Raw genomic sequence first — 19,968 nt, forward strand, 5'->3', positions numbered from 1 at the left:
TTGTGATCAAGCGAAAAGGCGAGACCAATCTGTGGTGTTGAAGCAGTGATGGTCGCCACCTTGACCGACCGAGCGAGGGCGCGCGTCACTCACTCTTGGTTTGACAGCGGCTTCCGGGTCAAGAAGAAGGACCCTTGAACCCTCGAACCCTGGCGAGCGGCATTCCATTCGCCACAGCGACCCAGGCACACGCCAAGTGCACCGCTGCAGCCGTGATTGAATATCAATATTCGAAATATCAATTATTCCTCCGTAATCGATTCAAAGTGCTTGACCGATTTCAAAAGGGACCGTATGCGGTGGTGCAGTTTGCTTGTCAACGGTGCTTGCGACGGTGACCGAGCCGTGAACGGCCGGCCTTGATGCGGTCTGAGCGCTGCAAGCGTCATTTCAAGAGGCAGAGAGCAACAAAGCATCATGACCGTCCCTCGGGCGTCGGATATACAAGGAGGCCGATGGATCCGTTTATCTCCTCGATAGCGACGTCGAGCTGCTGTCCATGTCATGATGATCCACCGCTTGTGACAACACTTTCAGCTTTGTTTTGAGCGGAATGTGCTCAAGATTGCAGTTGCCATCGTTGCCACCGGCCCTGACGACGCCAAAGTCTGTCTAAACCTTGACCTTGATCTTGCGGTCTGGACTCGGTGCGCAAGTTTGGTGGTTGCCAGGTCGTGCTCAACAGCAGCAAGCGTGTGATACTATAAAGCTAGTGTCGAGCCTCGTCAGCTGACCCACACAATTGAGTCTATCTTATGCTCAGCTTGGTCGCTTTGCTTGACTATGATCCAGGCCAAGCTCTTGCTTTGTTTGCTGCTGCTGCGACGGCGCGGTTCTTCTCACTCTGCACGCATGTGGCTGCGATTTTCCCGTTGGACCCAAGGGTCTTTGACGCCACCTTTTTTCGCTTGCAGGTTTCACACCAGACAGGTCCGTGCTCGCTTAGAGCCCTTGTGGGCGTCGTACGCCGCAGCCCTTACCAAATCAAGCAGCTTCCCTCACGACTTTTGCAGCTGGACATGTCACTTTAAAAACGCTTGCATTGACGACAAACTGGTCGGTCGCTTCGGGATGAGGAACACCGCGGAGCGTCGCAGACAGCATGTCGGTGACTCGGGACCTGCCGTTCCACTCGGATTCAGACTGCGACGACCCATTCATGGCGAGAGGGCTTATCAAGGCGTTGAGCTGCTGCCTCAAGAACCAAATCGTCGCGTTCACATGGGCTCCGAAACTCATTACGAGCGGAGCTTATTCCTTCGCTTTCGCCAAGAGCAACCGTGCAATTTGAATGACTGCAAAGACTTCATTTCGGTTACGCACTGCCCATTCGACGTGGTCTTCCCTCGCTTGCGAGCCAACTGCATTGCGGGGAAAGCCGCCTTTGGAGAGCCGCTGTCCTTGCGGCAGACTCCGACCAGCTTGCCAAAATTCGATGCCGTGCTTGGTCGCAGGGCAGGATCGCTCGTTACCCCTCATCAGCCAAGTAGACGTCTTCAACAGACGCTTCGCGATCACATGTCAGACGACTTCAGGCTTCAGACTGGTTGGCATGTGACAAATTGTCTAGGCATTTCCTCGTCCGAAACAGTTGTGAGGCCATATGTAGTCAGTGGGGACTGCCGAGCTAAGTGGACCCGTTCGGTCCCTCGTCCTCGTCGTCGTCGGTCGTCTCATCATCCGTGGCGCCTGCTTGTTGCTCGCCTAGCACCTGTCCTTCCACGATCAGACTTGCTCCTTGCGAAAGCCCGTCCACGTCTTTCAGCTGCTTTGCACCTGCGCCAGAGAACTCGATGCGTTTCCTGGGGTAGCCCGTCACAAGGCTGAACCTGTGTTCATGCTCGTAGTTGTCCGGCTTTCCGCCGTGGACCGCCGTGCTGTCCGCATCCGATGCTCTCGAGGAGGTCTCGACGAAAGCAAAGACGGCTGCGACCGAGTCGGCAGGCGAGAAGCGACGTGTCAGCGTCTTGCCGCCTGGCAGTCGGAAGCTGAACCGGATCGAATCGCTGGTAGACAGAGGCTCCGTGGGAACGAGATGGTGGAGCGCCCACTTCTGCCATGCTTGCTGTTTGCGCTGGTGTTGTTCTTTCTGCTCCTGTTGCTCTCGGATTCGTTGCGCCTCTATGGATTTCCGTCGTTCCTGCTCTCGCCTCTGCGTGATTCTCTCCGCATCGCGTCGACTCGCTTCCTGATATGCTCGATCCTGGTCGGCGCGCAGCTGTCGCTCCACCTCACGCCGGCGCTTTTCTGCTCGAAGACGGTCCAGATACGTCCGTGTCCTCGGTAGGAGAATGTCAGAAATGTGCGACGCGATGATCGCTGCCGACGTGGCAGAGACGGGTGAACCTTCCAACCTCGAAAGTATCGCTGCCCTTGGGGAAGACGTGCTGGACGCCGCCGAGCTTCGACTGGCTGAACGGGGTGGCTGAAGCGCGATGAAAGCAACGAACGGGTACGTGCTGGCTTGTAGCGTCGTCGCTACCTGATATGCTTCGCGTTCTCGTACGTCACCGCCCCACACGATGAAGTCGTCCTTTGACAGCAGATCCACGAGGTCACCATCTGTCAGTGTGTTCTGCTTGAAGCGATCGTCATCGCCATGCTCTCGGCTGACCAGAACGATGGCAAGGATCTTGATCTGTTCCTTTGCCGCTTTCAGCGCGTCTGCATAGCCTCCGATGAAGAAGGGGGGCAGTCTCGTGGGTACGGGGGCACGGGTCCCAGAGTCTTGCCTCGACACAGCCGACGCGTCTGTGGTTGCACCGGTCTGCTCCTCGAGCTCTCGTACGAACGTCTCCGCATTGTCTCGAGGATCGGAAGAGCCCAATCTTTGAGGTCCTGGACTGCCGGCGAAGAGGGAGGGAAACAGAGCCCGAATCCTCAAGATCCGCGCTAGGAAGAGCAGCAAGCTCGAGGCAAGCGAAAGCGGAAAGGTCAAGGCAGACCAGATCATCTGCGCGATGCTTGTTGAAGGACGGTCACCAGGTCGAGGATAAGGACGTAGGCCTGCGCCGCCGGGGAAGCCACTAGGCACGCCGTTGCCACGTTGATAGAGCCCATTGGAGGAGCCATACGGCGATCCTGAGTGAGCTGCCGACTGGTCGAAGTCCATTGATCCTCGGATTTGAGCATCTTGCGCAAAAGACCTGGCGATTGTCTCGTCGTCGGCTCCACTCCTTCGCCTTTCGGCAGTGCTATCCTCTTCCACCAGCCGTGCCGCTCGAGTGACGTCCCATCCTTCCACCTCGAGCAGGGTGGCCAGCATCTCATCGTCCGGGACCGAGCCACTGCTCCCCTGCAACACGCTTCGCAAGCTCGCAATGGCATCCTGCTGGCTTGGAGTGCGCTGCGTCGCCATGGTGGGATTTTGCTTGTTGTCTTTACACCGTCCCTGTCATGTCTACTCTGTGGTGCTGGATCCAGTGTCAATGGTAGTGCGTATACAGTGATGCGTCTGTGCTTGTAATGGCTGCAGAGGCTGGCTAGCCGACTTTCGCTCGGTCTCTCGTGCACCAGGTGGAGCGTGTTTCTTATGTGTTTCCAAATGGCAAGAGGCGTCGTTGTTGAGGGTCCCACGGTGTGTCGACTGGTGGACGTAGAAGAGAGCTCTGTGTCCGCGATACAGTGGATGCGAACCAGGCTTCGAGAGCGTCAAGGTGAGTTGATGGTAGTGGTCGTGACGCTTTGGCAGCTATTCCCCACATATCCACGGTGTGTCACCGTGCGCATGGCGTCAAAACCGGGCCGCATGCCGTTGCACAGCGCGGCAAAGCAAACGCTTCGGAACTCGGATTCTGCATTCATTTTTTTTCAGCTCGATCTTTTGTTTTTCTTCTTCTGCACCTCTTCGCTCGGCAAAACTTCACCAGAGCAAGCCAGACAGAGAGACCACCAGGCTCTCGCGGTTGATCACCTCTCACCATCGTCATCGTCACTTGCTCCCGACCACGCTCAGAGCAAGCACAACAGCCTTCAGCCCCGCCACCACGACGATCCTGTCTCTGGCGCTGAAGACGGACGTGGGCAGCTGCTTCAACAGGCGATCGCGACCATGAAGTCGTCGTTCAAGTTCTCCAACTTGTGCGGCACCGTCTACCAGGGCGGCAATGTGGTCTTCTCGGCAGATGGCGATTCCATCTACTCGCCTGTAGGCAATCGTCTATCCATCTTCAATCTTGTCCGCAACACCTCCACCACGCTGCCATTCGAGACGAGGAAGCCCATCGCACGGATTGCGCTTTCGCCTGCCAACCAGGCGATCGTTCTAGTGGCCGACGAGGATGGACGTGCTCTCTTGATCAACACCTTGAGAAGGTCGTTGCTCGCACAGATGAACTTCAAACAGCCTCTTCGCGACGCACAGTTCTCCAACGACGGCAAGTACCTCGCCGTCACGTACGGAAGCCAGATTAAGGTCTGGCGCACTCCCTCGCATCTGGCTCGCGAATTCGCGCCCTTCATCCTGCACCGCACCTACACCGGCCACTTTGACGATGTGCTCAGCATTCGATGGACCAAGAACAGCAGGTAAGTCTACATTGCACCGGTCTCAAGACGGTCTCGACGCACCTGCAGCCCTGTCAATGCCGTTCCGAGGATGCTCCAAAACTACAAAACTGATTTAATGAGTCCGCTGATCAATAGCGGAGAACTTCGCAAATGTCTGAGGAGCATTGGTAGGGTGCAGAGATGTTGGACGTCTTGCAAGACCGTCTCGTACCAGCATGGATGCTGTTGAAGCTGGATCAAGCTTAGCTGACCCTGATTACCTCTTCAACACCGCAGGTTCTTTATCACCACATCCAAGGACATGACAGCTCGTCTGTATTCGCTCGACCAAGTGGAAGGGTTCCGTCCCAAGACATTCACCGGCCATCGAGATGCGGTCATCGGCGCTTACTTTTCCAAAGACGAGAAGACCATCTACACCGTCTCTCGCGACGGCGCCTGCTTCACATGGCAAGGCAAGCAGAGCGACGACGAGGATCAGGACGCCGACATGCGCGAGGACGACGAAGACACGTGGCAGCCGATCGAGGGCGCCAAGGGCGGCAGCTCGTCCAAGCAGGCTGACAACGCCGTCGGCCTGACGCGTTGGGGAGTGGCAAACAAGAACTACTTCATGCAGACCGGGGCCAAGACCGTGTGCGCTAGCTTCCATCAGCAAGGCTCGCTTCTGGTCGTCGGCTTTTCGAACGGCATCTTTGGGCTCTGGGAGATGCCCGAGTTCAACCCCATCCACACGCTCAGCATCAGCCAGGAGAAGATCACCAGCGTCGCCATCAACGCCAGCGGCGAGTGGCTCGCGTTCGGTGCACACCGCCTCGGTCAGCTGCTGGTCTGGGAGTGGGCCAGCGAGTCGTACATCCTGAAACAGCAAGGCCATTACTACGACATGAACACGGTTGGCTTCGCTTCCGACGGCGCAGTAGCAGCTACCGGCGGTGACGATGGCAAGATCAAGCTCTGGAACACCGCCAGCGGTTTCTGCACCGCGACCTTCTCGGAACACTCGGCTTCGGTCTCTTGCATCGAGTTTGCCAAGCAGGGACAGGTGCTCTTCAGCGCGAGCTTGGACGGCACGGTGAGGGCCTACGACTTGGTCCGATACCGCAATTTCCGCACCCTGACGAGTCCTGAACCGGTCCAATTCGTCAGTCTCGCCGTCGACCCCTCGGGCGAAGTGGTGTGCGCGGGCAGCGCCGACACGTTTGAGATCTACATGTGGAGCGTGCAGACGGGCAAGCTGCTCGACATCCTCTCTGGTCACGAAGGCCCCGTCTCCGGCCTTTCGTTCAGCCCCGACGGCAGCGGTGTGCTGGCCAGTGTCAGCTGGGACAAGACGGTGCGCACGTGGGAGGTGTTCAGGACGTCGCAAAGCGTCGAATCGTTCACGCTCAACGCCGATGGTCTGGCGGTGGGGTTCCGACCCGACGGACGAGAGATCTGCGCCTCGACGCTCGACGGCTACCTGGCCTTCTTCGATCCGCACGAAGGCAAGCAGACGGGCGTCGTCGAGTGCCGTCGCGACATTGCAGGCGGACGCAAAGTGAACGACAAGATTGCTCGCCGCAACAATGCGAGCGGAGCCTGCTTCACCACGGTCTGTTACAGTGCGGATGGTGCATGCATTTTGGCAGGCGGCAATGCCAACTATGTGTGCTTGTACGACGTCAAGGAGCGAGTGCTGCTCAAGCGATGGGAGCTCACCAAGAACCTGGCGCTGGATGGCACACAGGACAAGCTGGATAGCCGTCGTGTCACGGCAGCCGGTGCGATCGATCTGGTCGACGACCGCGAGGACGAGGCGGATCTGCTGCCGACGGAGCGTGTGGATCAGTCGCTGCCCGGTGCTCAGCGCGGTGATGCGACCAAGAGGACGACGCGTGCCATTTCCCGAGCCAAGTGCGTCCGCTTCGCGCCCACTGGTCGATCGTGGGCGGCTGCTTCCACCTCCGGGTTGCTCATCTTCAGCCTAGACGAGCAGGCCGCTTTCGACCCATTGGACCTCGATATGGATCTGACGCCACAAGCCGTCCGAGAAGCATCGACGCGCGGCGCGCATCTACTGGCTGTGGTCGGCGCTTGTCGTCTCGGCGAAAGGCCGTTGATGGCCGAGGTCTACGAGCGCACTTCGGCAGCAGACATCATGCTGGTCTCGCAGCAGTTGCCTCTGATCCACCTGCCGACGGTGCTGCGTCTGATCGCGGATCGCCTGCAGCCCAGCAGCGGCAGTCCCCACGTCGAGTTTCACCTTCGCTGGATCGCCGCCATCTTTTCGGTGCGTGGTGCCGAGATCAAGTCCAAGGCTGCGACCGAGTATGCACCCGTGCTGCGCGCTGTGCAGGTCGCGCTCAACGAGCTGCGTGCCAACGTGAAGCGCATCAGCGACGAGAACTTGTACTCGCTGCTGTACGTGTGGAACGGTGTGACGAAGGGCGAGCAGCAGAGCAGCAGTGCCAAGGCTGCGAATGGAGCTGCTAGCCTGGGCGAGCTGATGGAGGTCGAGGCGCTCTAGGCTGTCGTGTCATAACAAGCTTGGATTTGTTGTTCGAAACACAAACTATTGCCATCATCAGCAGCCTGGATTCTTCGTCAATCTTCCTAGATCGTGTGTGAGGACGCCAAATGAGTGTGAGATGGAAGAGTTAGCAATCAACCTCGGTGTATTGACAGGCCCGAGAAGATGTCCCGGGCCGAGAAGATGCAAGTGCGCCCAAAGTGAAAGCTTCCTTTGAGCGCTTTTCCTGACTCGAAGAAATTCAACCTCCGCCCAAACCCTGGGGTGCAAACAGTGGAACAGACGCGCAACGCCCAAGACCAAAAAGGCTAAATTACAACGACCCAAGACACTGCTCTTTTGCCTTTCTTCGCCACTTTGATGCAAGGGAAGGATGAGCGAGCGGGAAGGTCCATCTTCAGGCACGAGGACGGCTTGGCCGGTTGCTAGAATTTCCCTTTTGCCTTTTGCCCGCTCGCTTCCTGCCACAGACAGACAGACGGCTTTACGGCTAAATGATCGCTCTGAGTGTGGCTCAGCAAGCCAGAAGCCAACTGGCGACTGCGCACGTACGCTTCTCGCTCCTTTTGACCTTCTTCTCTCTTCATCATCAGACCATCCATTCATTCGTCCTCTGAACAATTCAGAACACTCGTCCTACTTCGAACCACCATCAGCTCGACGCTCCTTCAACTTACATCTACCAAAGTAGCGTTGCGATCACGTCTCATCTGCATCCTCTGTCATCGGCAACAACCAGCTTGTACAGGCAATCTCGTCAAGCACATTTGCCTGCTCGCATTCCAGCTCAAGGGCTTCATCGCGCGAGGTGACCTCCTATCGATCAGCGCATCACGAGCATACACAATTGTCGCAACTCTTGCAAACAAGGTCCACCCCGCTCTCAGACGCAACCTAGCAGGCCTTCGACTCGGGCCTCTCCTCGCGCACCGTCGGATATCGACCCCCCATCTTACACACCAATTCTACGTTCAGCAGCGGTCACCTCCCGTGTTCCGCTCGCTGCATCACCTACACACAACAATGTCGTCGTCGACCCCAACACAGCCAGCCGCCTCCCCGGCAGCATCTTCGCCACTCCGTCTACGCTACATCGATGCATCCACAGCGCAAAAGATTGACGAGGAGCTCATGTCGTCCTCGGGTGGCTTCTCGATCGACCAACTCATGGAGTTGGCCGGTCTCTCGTGCGCACAGGCCGTCTTCGAATGCTACCCACCAACCCGCTATCCCAACGTCCTCGTAGCGTGTGGACCAGGCAACCAGGGCGGTGACGGCCTCGTTGCTGCGCGACACCTCTATCACTTTGGCTACGAGCCTCTCGTCTGGTACCCCAAGGAAGGAAAGACCGAGCTCTTCTCGCGGCTCAAGGTGCAACTCAAGAACCTCGGCGTCCACTTTGTGCCCCAGGACGACTTCCAAGACGCGCTCGAAGAGGCCGACGTGGTGCTCGACAGCATCTTTGGCTTCTCGTTCCACGGCGAGGTGCGCGAACCTTTCAAGGGACCATTGGAGAACCTCAAGTACGAATCACGAATCGAGTTTGAGGCGCGGAAGAAGATGCCTCCCATCGTATCGGTGGACATCCCAAGTTCGTGGGACGTCGAGAAGGGCAACGTGAGCAAGAGCTTCACGCCCAGCGTGCTCATAAGTCTGTCGGCACCCAAGTTGGGAAGCCTGGGTTTCAGCGGGAGACACTTTTTGGGCGGAAGGTTCATCAGTGAGGAGTTGGAGGACAAGTTTGATCTCCAGCTGCCGGATTACCCGGGCACGGAACAGGTGGTCGAGATCACCGGCGCAAAGCCGTTGGAGAGCCAGCAGACCGCATGACCGGCCCAGCCGTAGTCACTTGTCACCCCTCCCCCTCTCTTCTTCAGTCACTCTCTTTTTTGGGCTTCTCTCTCGTTGGAATGCAAACAATCCTCATCTACAAAAGCACCTTGAGCTCCTCCTCCGTCAGAATGTGCAACAGATCCACATCCCCCGCAGCCGCGGTGCGACTGTGCGCACGGATCTCGTGAAAGCTCTTGGCCAACACCTCGGCCTTGCTGATGACGATCTGGGCGTCGAATTCGCCCGTGAGGCTGTTGAAGTACTGGAGGATCTCGTCAAAATGCGCGAGGTAGCGCATGATAGGTTCGCGGTGGAGTTCGAGTAGAGCGAGGGCGCAGAAGAGGTGGAAGGATGGGGTGAGGGACCATTCTGCGGCTTCGAGTTGCTCTTTTCCAGTTTCGGAGGAGGATGGGACGCCGTCTGGCTTCGATGTCTCCCGAACCTGCTTTGCGACTCCCTTCGCCCCATCTACCGATGAGCCTGTTGGCTCGGCACACCAGCACGCCTCCCACACCGCCAACGTATCCTCAAACGCAAATTCCCGCTTGAACCGAACCAACAACCACCGGTAGCAAAAGAACAGATTCAACGAATCCGTCTTCTCCAAATGCCCGTACAGCGCTGGGTCCATGATACTGATCAACTTCTGCAGCACGAGCAATTGACTCTTCATCCCGCTCTGGTCTTGCCTAAAGTTGCCCTTTGTCCTCTGCATCAGCCCGACAAAACACCAAAAGGTGCGCACCTCGTCGCCGCCACAGACGATGTAGAGCGGCGAAGCGAGGTCCGACATGCCCTGGACGTAGCCTGCTAGCCCATCGGCTGCGGAATGTTCGGATTCCCACAGACCGTATGTGAGCAAGATCTCGCCCAGTCGTTGGGTGTGCGGATTGGGGTCTTCCATAGGATCGGCGTTTGGATCCGCTGCAAAGACGGCATCGCGCGAGAAGAGAGGGTGCGTCCGATCGGTCCGGAGACAGTCGACCCGAACGCGATGCCGTTGTTCGCGGAATTCGTCGGTGGAGAGGAGCGCGTCATCGTGCTGCCACCGCGCTTTGTAGGTGTGATACTCGACCTCGCGCGCTTCCCATAGCGCGGCTCGATCGGCGGCAGTGGTGGTGAACGGGATGGCGTCCAGCAGAAACGGCCACGCCTGCTTTCGTGTTTCCGTGGCGAGACCGTTGACGAAGATGCGATGTCGGATCTCTGAAGCGGAATGCAAGGGTCGACCGGAGACGTCGAATAGCGAGTTCCACTCGGCGAGATTCAACCCGGAGGAGCAGGGAGAAGCATCGACGGCGAGATCAGCATACCTGGCTTCGCGTTCCGACGTCGGACGCGGTAGGTCGTAGATCTTCTCAAGCAGCTCGAAAGCTCCCAGTTCGCTTCCTTCCGTCTTGGCCCCACCAGAGCTGGACGATTGGGCTGGCGAGTCGCCACTGCTCGCACCCGCCAGCCCAGCACCCAACCTCTCCTCCTTGCGTCGATTCTTCTCCCCCTCCTCCGCGACCAACCTCGCCCACCGAGCCAGGTACACCCTCGCACTATCGTAGTACTCGCCCGTCCCGCTCTGATTGGCAATGCTCGAGGTGCGCCACTCCCACTCGCCCTCGTTCGGTCCGAGCGGCACGGGTCCGGCGTGCGCAAACGACTGCACCGGCCTCGGCAGATGCGGCACCACCGGCTTGGCGAGCGGATGCGACAGCACCGTGTGAGACGCGTGCCGAGCCTGCTGCGTGAAGTGGGCGAACGAGGTGAGCATCGACATGCGTGCGCTTTTGGCCCAGACGGTGAGGTTGTCCATGGCGAGCTCGTTGCGTTTGGGCGTGCCGGGCAGGGACTGGTGGAGAGGACTCATGGAGTAGGCGTTGTCGGAGAGGTCGTTGCTCCAGGCGGCGTTGGCTGGGTTAGGATTGGGAGTGTCGATGGCGTCATCGTCGAAGAGGGGGGTGTTGTGGGTTTCTAGGTCAGAACGGGAGGGGTTGACGAGGAAGAGGTTGGGCTCGATGGCGCTGCGATGGATGTTGGCGTACTTGCGCAGTTGGTGCACCAGCTCGTCGCCGCCCCAGGTGGGGGCTGGTGAGGTGGAGCGTATGGAGGTGCGACGTGGAGATGCGGAAGACCAGGCTGACGAGCCGGCTCGTGCAGAAGAATGGGAGGGGTCTTCCAAATGAGGTTGGCCCAGTGCAGATGATGCAGCAGCAGCAGCGGCGTCGGCCGAGGCGCTCTGCTTTGCCTTGTGCATGGATAGGACAGTGCTCTTGCTTTCATCATCGTGAAAGTGAAGTGTAGGCATCGCAACTCCGCCAAGCTGACTGATGGTGACGGTGCCGTACCACGAGCTGATGGTAGGCGTCTTGATGGTGAGGCTGTATATCCTGTCGAGCGGCAGCGAAAAGGCGTAGGTAGAAGAAGTGGGAGGCGCTGCGATGAGCAAGGATTCTTGACTGTCGTCGTCGTCGTCTTCTACAGCGTCGAGACTCTGACGTGGCTCGGCTTGAGAATCGTCATTGGCTCTGGCCGAGGTGGTGTACTCGATGCGGACGAACTTTTCCAACTCTTGACGTTGCTCTACGAGGCTTTCGGGAAGGAAGGAGAGGAGCACCTTGGCCCCTGGCTTGGCAGGACCAGCCCTACTGAGGGCAAGGTAGCCGGGTACATTGTGCTTTGCGTATGGCGACGGATGAACGTAGACCTTGGATTTGGACCAGAGCAGGGTGTGCGATTGGGTCGATGAGCCTGCGCTCGATCCGGCTTGAGGTTGGCGAGAGGTTGATGCAACTGCGCTGGTCTCCATGCTCGATGATGGACCCGGACCATTGGCTTGAGTGTTGTTGTCCATTACTGCGAAGTCGGCATTGGCGCCTCCTGCTCTCTACGGTGATGCAATTGATGGCAGCTGGACGAGAATGGTTCTGGCACTGATAACGAAGCATGCACGGACACCTGCAGCTGTCAGACACAGCCAAAAATTGCTCCACATGCGCAAAACTCAGCCTTTGGGAAGCTCACGCACACAGCCTTGCCGCTGCTTTTCTCGACCAAAAATCAGCACTCGAAATGGCGGTAACTTACGGAAAATCACAAGCCATCTCCTACTCTGGGCTTCCCACAGCTCAGACACCCGAAACGGAAGCGATGGGGTCTTCCCGAATGACTGTGTGATATATCTCGAGAGTTGATCATGACTGAGCGACAGTTCGAAGCTGTGACAAAGAGCGTTGCAGCGATGGTGCGCCGAGTTAATTTCGAGCTTAGCAGCACGTGATCCATCAGACTCGAATCGCGCCCACACGCGCCCACAACATGAATTCTTTTTCGGCTGTTGGATTTTTAGATCAGGAGGAGGAGGAGCCAGAGAAAGCGCTGTTCCAGGACGGCAGACTGTATACAGAGCAGAGCAGAGCAGAGCAGCAGAGCAGCACAGTCACTCGGCTCGAGTGTGCGTCTGCATCGTGCGCAGCACTTTCAAGATTCGACATCTCATTTCACCTGCTTCCGTCTTCCATCGCTTCTCTTGACCGTCACCCATCCGCATCATATACCTACTCAGGCAACACTGCTACTGGTCGCGGCTGACCTATGGGACAATCACACTAGGGCGGACTGACTTCGATCTGACCAGCAACAATAGACGCGGCTCTCTTCAAAGCAGACCGAGAGCACCCTCGCAATCGCAGACGCAATCACGACATGTCAAGAGCTCATCGTCATTACCCAGTTGCATCCACGTCTTATCACCAACCACCATCCACGCTCGCTTCGCACCGCATCCGCACTGCCGTCGACCGCAGACAGGCTCTCGCATCAGCGCATCCTGACTTTTCTCAGGACATCTACATCCCCGAATCGCAAGAGGAGCTCAACAGGGTCAACATCGAATCTCGTCTGCTTCAGCCTAGCGGTCCATCGCACAAATCAAACATGCGCAGAGCAGATCTCACTTCCGCATCTTCCACCTTCGATACCTACGACCGCATTGGCCGCGAAGATGATCTTCCATCCACCCGAGCAGCCGCGGCCTCAACCACCCACAGACCTTCTCGACTCACCTCTGACCGTCCCCACCACTTTGACGCAGACGAGAGCTTGATCCCTGGCGTCGGCCGCGGCGTCCGCAGCACAATGCCCTCGCAGACCTCGTATCAAGAGCGCATCCGATCGCTCAATCATCACGCCGCTCAGAACAGATTCGAGTCTTCGCCGTCAAGGAGTCCGTATCGCCCTGGAAAGTTCTCCTCCGGCTATGTTGCTGCGTCATCTACGAGGCAGCCAGTAGCTTCGTCTACCATCAGACCTTCGATGGCTCATGCTCGTGCTGGCGCAATCCCCCGAGCTGCAGCGGTTGAGAGCGAGAGCGAGTCGGATGGCGACTCTGCAACCGACTCTGGCGAGTCTGACGCCATGAACATCCACACGGCCACTTTCAACAGCACCGGAAATCACCGCAATTTTGCAGCTACACCCGCCGGCCACACCGTCACAATGACTCAAAACCTTCGTCAACGTCCCACACTTGGACAAGATACCCTTGACCGCATCGATTTTGATATCCACACCGATACTGATGGCGAGCATCGTCCCTCCTCCAGAATTGCAGCCAGCACACGTGGCGGAGCAGCTCAGCACCAGCAGCCGCGTCCTGATCCCACAGGTCCCTTTGCTTCACCACGCGCCACCAACACCTTTGGCATGAAAGCGGCCGACTATCAACAGCACCTAGCGTCACGCACCCTTACCTCTCCCGCCTTGCGTACGCTTATTGGCGACCGTTCCAAGAGCCCCGATAGCCCAACGCCGGCACCCTCGATCGACGGTAGGCTTCACGCTGGCAAGACGACGGCAAAGCCTCAGCAACCTCGAGCCGCGCGCCAATCCTCCATCTCCGCCATCAGCGCTTTTGAGGATCTGGCACGTCGATTGCAGAAGGATGTGGAGCTCACGCAGAGAAACGGAGACGCCAGAGGGGAGGAAGTGGATGATGGAAGTGCCTCCAACTCGGGTGGCAGCGGCTTTGGTCCCGGCAGCCAAGCTTCGAGCGCACGCACGCGCGTAGACAACGACGCTGCGCCAAACGCAGGCAAGGCGTTCCAAGCGGCGCAGTTCAACTCGTCCGGTTATCCAGCACACCAGAAGACTGTGGCTGGTAACGATCTCACTTCGCCTTGGGGTGTGCGCCTGCCCGACGTGACAGGTCTCACCTCTGCCCTGGGTTCTCCCGTCAAGGCACGCGATGCTGTCAAGCACCGACCCTTCGACGGTGCAGTAGGCAACCAAGAGGCCCGCCTGGAAGAGCTCGTCAATCTTCGCTGCTTTGTTGATGGTATCCAGGTCGAGCTCGACCGTGCAGGTGAACGGATCCTCAATCTGGAGCAGGCTCAAGAGCAGCAGAGTCACGAGTTCCAAGGGCTGCGATCCGAAATGCAAAGTGCGCTCAAGGACGTGCGCTCTCAACAGCCAGCGTCAGACGAGCATCTGATGCAGCTCATCTTGGAAAAACTGCAAGGATCGGACAAGCAGCCACCGCAGACTCAGAAGCGCAACCAGTCGGCACCGGCGACTTCCGAACCACAGACACAACGAGAGCCACCACAGCCGGTCCAGGACACACGCGCCACTCAGCAAGCAGAGAGTCGCAGTCAGGTCGAAGTCGTCAACCGCCTGTACGCAGAGCTCGACAAGCTGCGCATGACGATGGAGCAGCAGTACCGCAACGCAGCAGGCTACAGCCGCGAAGGGGCGGAGGTTCAAGTGGATGGCGATGCAAGACCGCACCACGCAGCCTACAAGCACCGGGACAACTTCCCCTCCGGTCGAGACCCATGGGACGCCATTGAGGCGTTGCGGCTGCAGGTGCTGAGCCTGGCGGACGAAGTCGAAGGCCTCAACGGTCTTGTCCTAGACCACTTCGTTCAACCTCCTACTGTCAGTCGGAAGAGGAGCACCCGCTCCAACGCCGCTCGTCACCGCTTCGAACGCGACGAGCGTTACTATGAAGACGCGCACCCTGCCTCTGACCCAGTCTACTCAGCCCGCGGCGCCTCCGCTCGATCCTCGACTCCGGCCTACCGCGAGCGAGACGACATCCGCACCGACCCTATCGACGACCACATTGACGACTACTACCACCGTCGGGTCTCGTTCCATCGTCAGCGATCCAGTCCGTCCCGCCCGACCTTCGGAGACGACGAGTACGACCGTACCATCGACGCAGTCTCTGAGAACCTGCGCGTGCAACGCGAACGTCAACGACGACGACACGAATCTCAGTCGGCCGAACCGGCCGAGCTGGACGACTACGAGATCTCGCAGCTGGCCGACACGCGCGCTGCTCTCGCCTCCGCTCGCGCCAGCCCGCCTCGCAACACGCACGATCCTCAGCTGTGCACCGTCTGCGCCTCCTCCCTCCGATCCGACAAGCGCAAAGCTTCCCGCCGCGCACGGCTCCTCGCTGCTGAGCAGCGGCGCGAGCTGGTCGATGTGGAAGAGTCCATCCTGCTTGGCCAGTCGGGCCCGGTGAACGAGGAGCAGAGGGCGACGCTCCGCGTGATTCTGCAGGAGCACTGGGATGAGTTTTTGCACCAACGCATGCTCTACTCGGAACTGGCGGATGAGCTCAAGACGATGGAACCGGGCATGAGCAAGGCCAAGAGACGCATTCTGGCGCAGCACGTGCTCGAGGCGGTGGAGCTGCTCGAGTTGAAGGCGGACAGGATCGAGAGGTTGCAGAAGCTTATCGGGTCGGAGAGGTCGGAGAGGACGGAGGCGGAGAAGGTGAGGAAGGAGGCTGGGTCGAGACAGGCGAGCAAGGGAGAGGGGAACAGATTGAAGCATGCCATGGAGTCGTTTGAAAGGACGAGTCGGTCCAGCCGTGCAGGTGGGAGGAATAGCCCGCCGACGACGATGCAACTGTAATAGACCGTCTGACCGGGTGGTCACTCTTTTGAAACATCAGTCTCAGTCAGAGCACCAAGTTGTGTGTCTCAACGGCCTGAACTCAAGAAGATGTGATGAATGCGAGATGCGATTGCGGTCCATACAAAGTGGGTCTGAGTGAAGAAGAGGGAAGGGTCTACTTGCGACTCTTCTTGGGCTGTGCCGGTTTGCCTCCCTTGCGCTTGGCTTTCCCGTTGCTTCCGTTACCCTTTGCAGCTTCCGGCTCGCTCTCCTCGTCTTCCTCCTCATCGTGATCGTCGTCGTCCTCCGCCACCCCGTCTGCTGGTCCATTGACCTTGGCGCCCCTCCCATCTCGCCCGCTTACTTCCTGCATATTGGCCCAGACCTCATCCTCCTCCTCTTCCTCGCCATCCTTCACCCCCTTCAGCCCTGGCGGCACGACGCCATCCCACACGACCGCAGTCGGCATGGCGTGCACGCTCTGCGTCGTCGAACTCGCCATCATCTTACTCCACATCGCCTCGCCCTTCTCGGCCGACATTCCCGGCTTGGGCACCGCCAGCCCTGCCGGCACCGTCGAGTGCAGCCTAACCAGGCTGTCGGAAGACACCGTCACGAGCGCCTCTGACTTGTCGTCGGGCAGAACCGTCATGGACAGCGTAGCGCCTACCTGGCCGGCGCCTTTGTACGCGTACACCACAGCACCCGTCTGCCAGTCGACCGCAGACAACTTAGATCCTGTGTCGCCGGCAAACAGCAGTCCTCCACGGGTAGAGTCAAGCGCGGAGGAAGAAGCGCAGAGGGTTTTGACTGCCCCTTGACCCGCTGGGACAACACGCATCTCGCGGACATGCCGCCGACTCGGGCCGCCAGGCTGGAAGATGCGCACCAGGCCGTCTTTCGTTCCCACCGCAATGACCGACGACTCCCCCAGCCCGTCCGCCTCTTCGGTCAGGGCGAGGATGCACGTAGCAGTGATGTTGGCTCGTCTCGGCAACGACAGGTTGTCATTGGGCAGGTTCTTCGCACGCCACACTTCACCCCACACCAGCTCGCGAGCTTTGGTCTTGGCCTCGAGCTGACGCTTGCGTTTGCGCTGCTTGCTGTTCAGCCCCGCCAGATCGTCCGTTTTGGCGGATTCGACGCTCATATCACCTTCGGGCGGCTGGTCGGAGAGCGAAGTGGGGATGTGCCAGAGGGAGAGAGGCACGTCTTCGCCGCCGTAGCAGAAGTGCGTCGGGTCGGTCGGCGGATAGAAGTGCGCATGCTGCAGCGGCGACGGTAGGATGTCGATCACCGTGGCCTCGCCAAGGGTAGCGTTGGTTTCCGTGCCGGCGGAGGTGACGCTGATGGGTGTGAAGCGGAAGATGCCGGATGAGGTGATAGTGTAGATGCCTTGAGTCGACACGGCGAGACCAATGAAACGGTGAATGCCGGCTTTCATTTGCGTCTCGTAGACGGTGCAGAGAATGTTCGCCTGAAGCTCGGAGGAGGGAGCGGGAGCCGTGCTGGTGGAGGGCAGAGACTGGTTGATGATCTGGATGACGTCGATGGTGGCATTCTTGCGGGCGAGGGCGACAACGTAGGTGTCCGAGCCCAGCACGCCGGTGGCAATACGCTGAACAGCATGATCCGAGTGTGACTTGAAGTTGGGCAGGATGAGGGGTCGGATCGATGGTCCGGCGAAGTCCTTCGGGAGGGACGAAGGTGGGTCACACTGTGCGACGCGAAGACAGCCTATCGAGTCACCGATGTAGACTCGATGCGACGAGCTTGGGTCCTCGAGGACCACATTGTCCGTCGACATGTTGCTTTCTGTGGTAGAAGCGGATGATGTATGCAGAGGTGAAGAACGAAGAAGCTGAGCATCTCGCTCTTCCGCAACTCAAAACGCTGCTCAGCTTCTCAATCTTGCTCCCGCCGCTCCGCACCGCTGTGGAACCAAAAATCTTAAAAAAAAAGTCGTTTCAAACCAACACCTTTGGTCCGCAAAACTCGGGATTCGGCCACCTCCCTGCGCTCAAACGCCAGGCGTCAGGTGTTGGACTCGAAACAAAGCGCAAAGGACAAAGAGATGGTCCGATCACATTGACGCACAGACTCGTCGTTCTTCTCCATCACAACACTAGACCTGGAGCTCGGTCCTTCCACAGCACAGAAGCACTCTTTCGATCATGTCGGGCCTCGGCGAAGCGAGCAATGGCGCTGCCTCCTCCTCGTCCGCCTCAGTCCCCGCTCGGGTGAGCAGCATCGCCCAGCCCCCGACCACGGTCGAGGACAACGACGACGGCGGCTCCTCTTCCGACGCCTCGGACGATGAGACCGCTCCCACCACCACAGGCGACGGTCAAACAGCAAAACAGCGAAAGAAGAAGAAATCCAAAGCAGCCGCCAAGCTGCGCAAGAAGCTCGGTCTCTCCAACCCCACCTCCGACCCCACCGAAAAGCTCCTTGCATCCGGCAACGCCGTCTCCGGCAAGATCAGCGATGACGTTGTCACCCAAGTCCAACAAGCCGTTGCCGCAGAGCACGGCTCGTCCGCCGCCAACGCCGTCACCAAAGCCAACCTCGCCAAGGTGATGGCCATGATGAACATGGAGCGCTCGGCGATGCTCTCTTCGCAGGAGACCAAGGCCAAGGCGTCCAAGCAGATTGCCGATCACAAGTTTTGGAAGACGCAACCGGTGATGAAACCGACCGATGCACCCGTCGACGAAGAAGGATCCATTCAACCCAGCGTCCCACCCTCGGAAGTGCGACAAGAACCCTACCCCCTGCCAGCCGACTTCGAATGGGTCACCGTCGACGTGGACAACCCCTCGGAGCTCAAAGAAGTTTACGACCTGCTCAGCGCCAACTACGTCGAAGACGACGATGCCACGTTCCGCTTCGACTACTCCCCACAATTCCTGCATTGGGTGCTCAAACATCCTGGCTACCACCGAACGTGGCACATCGGCGTGCGCGTCGTATCCACCTCCAAACTCGTCGCCTTCATCTCCGGAATCCCGCACGAGCTCCGTGTGCGCGAGAAATCGTACCAGTCGACGGAGATCAACTTTTTGTGCGTGCACAAGAAGTTGCGTTCGAAACGCCTAGCGCCGGTGCTGATCAAGGAGGTGACGCGGCAGTGTCATCTCACTGGGGTGTTCCATGCGATCTACACGGTGGGCAGTGTGCTCCCTACACCTGTGTCGTGTGCTCGGTACTACCATCGTACCATCAACGCGCGCAAGTTGGCGGAGATTGGGTTCAGCGCGATTCCGCACAACATGTCGATGGAAGCGCACGTGAGGCGATTCGAGTTGCCGGCGCGACCCAACTTGCCCGGTCTGCGAGAGATGGAACGCGGCGATGTTCCCTCCGTGGGCAAACTCATGCGTCGCTACATGCGGAGGTTCGACATGGCTCCAAGGTTTACCGATCACGAGGTGGAACACATCCTCCTCTCCGGGCGAGGGGAGGACACGCCCACCGGTCGAAAAGGCCAGGTGACTTGGACGTACGTCGTCGAGACTGAGGGCCGAATCACCGATATGTTCGCATTCTACTCGTTGCCGTCCAGTATCCTGGATAACGACAAGCATAAGAGTTTGAATGCTGCCTACCTGTTCTACTACGCTACGGACGTTGTTTTCTCGGACTCACCCGAACCTCAGGAGAGTGGAGCATCGACGTCGTCCCCCTCATCGGAGCGGGCGTTGGCGCTAGCATCGGGTAAAGAGCCGTGGCAAGTCAACCACCTGACCAACCTCCTCCCCTCCGAATTGGCCGACGAATCCCGCGTCCCCTCATGGGACACCGAATCCCCCACCATCAAATCGCTCCTGAAACAGCGCCTCAACTTGCTCATCAACACCCTCCTCATCATTGCCCGCGACGAAGGCTTCGACGTGGTAAACTGTGTGACGGTGATGGACAACCCGTTGTTCCTGCAAGAACAGAAATTTGGCCCTGGCGATGGGTTTCTGCGGTTCTACCTGTTCAATTGGCGATGCAAGCCGGTAGCGGGTGGCATGGGCGGTCGGCCGGGCGAGGGGGAATTGGATCCCGTGCAGAGCTATGTCAAGGGGTTGGCGAAGAAGGCGAGTGGGGAGGAGGAGAGGGCGATGGTCGAGCAGCTGGTCAGGAAGGTGGGGAGGAATCCGGCCGATGTTGGATCGGGTAATGGCATTGTCATGGTGTGACCGAAGGCACACGAGGTCAGCGGACGGAAT

At 58.7% G+C, this 19,968-nt stretch overlaps 7 protein-coding genes across 7 annotated transcripts; 4 read left to right on the forward strand and 3 right to left on the reverse strand.

Annotated features, from left to right (window-relative positions):
• Positions 1-1,627: 1,627 nt before the first annotated feature.
• PSEUBRA_005210 (uncharacterized protein) lies at positions 1,628-3,358 on the reverse strand (the record flags this gene model as incomplete). The annotated part of the gene is made up of 1 exon (XM_059465472.1): positions 1,628-3,358. One exon carries the CDS (start codon positions 3,356-3,358, stop codon positions 1,628-1,630), a length of 1,731 nt encoding a protein of 576 aa, XP_059320423.1.
• Positions 3,359-4,051: 693 nt separating this feature from the next.
• PSEUBRA_005211 (WD40 repeat) lies at positions 4,052-7,018 on the forward strand (the record flags this gene model as incomplete). Its single annotated transcript, XM_016438656.1, has 2 exons — positions 4,052-4,527; positions 4,786-7,018. The coding sequence occupies 2 exons, from the start codon at positions 4,052-4,054 to the stop codon at positions 7,016-7,018; spliced, it is 2,709 nt and encodes a 902-aa protein (XP_016290517.1).
• A 1,026-nt stretch (positions 7,019-8,044) lies between these two features.
• Positions 8,045-8,851, forward strand: PSEUBRA_005212 (YjeF N-terminal domain protein; the record flags this gene model as incomplete). The annotated part of the gene is made up of 1 exon (XM_016438657.1): positions 8,045-8,851. One exon carries the CDS (start codon positions 8,045-8,047, stop codon positions 8,849-8,851), a length of 807 nt encoding a protein of 268 aa, XP_016290518.1.
• A 97-nt stretch (positions 8,852-8,948) lies between these two features.
• PSEUBRA_005213 (Rab-GTPase-TBC domain protein) lies at positions 8,949-11,696 on the reverse strand (the record flags this gene model as incomplete). The annotated part of the gene is made up of 1 exon (XM_016438671.2): positions 8,949-11,696. One exon carries the CDS (start codon positions 11,694-11,696, stop codon positions 8,949-8,951), a length of 2,748 nt encoding a protein of 915 aa, XP_016290519.2.
• An 851-nt stretch (positions 11,697-12,547) lies between these two features.
• On the forward strand, positions 12,548-15,769 carry PSEUBRA_005214 (Cep57 centrosome microtubule-binding domain protein; the record flags this gene model as incomplete). The annotated part of the gene is made up of 1 exon (XM_016438661.2): positions 12,548-15,769. The coding sequence occupies one exon, from the start codon at positions 12,548-12,550 to the stop codon at positions 15,767-15,769; it is 3,222 nt and encodes a 1,073-aa protein (XP_016290520.2).
• A 157-nt stretch (positions 15,770-15,926) lies between these two features.
• On the reverse strand, positions 15,927-17,558 carry PSEUBRA_005215 (WD40/YVTN repeat-like-containing domain protein; the record flags this gene model as incomplete). Its single annotated transcript, XM_016438669.1, has 1 exon — positions 15,927-17,558. One exon carries the CDS (start codon positions 17,556-17,558, stop codon positions 15,927-15,929), a length of 1,632 nt encoding a protein of 543 aa, XP_016290521.1.
• A 367-nt stretch (positions 17,559-17,925) lies between these two features.
• On the forward strand, positions 17,926-19,938 carry PSEUBRA_005216 (Myristoyl-CoA:protein N-myristoyltransferase, N-terminal; the record flags this gene model as incomplete). Its single annotated transcript, XM_016438654.1, has 1 exon — positions 17,926-19,938. The coding sequence occupies one exon, from the start codon at positions 17,926-17,928 to the stop codon at positions 19,936-19,938; it is 2,013 nt and encodes a 670-aa protein (XP_016290522.1).
• Between the last annotated feature and the right edge of the window lie 30 nt (positions 19,939-19,968).

This window comes from Kalmanozyma brasiliensis (assembly GCF_000497045.1).
Source record: "Kalmanozyma brasiliensis GHG001 unplaced genomic scaffold PSEUBRA_SCAF5, whole genome shotgun sequence".
NCBI lineage: Eukaryota > Fungi > Basidiomycota > Ustilaginomycetes > Ustilaginales > Kalmanozyma > Kalmanozyma brasiliensis.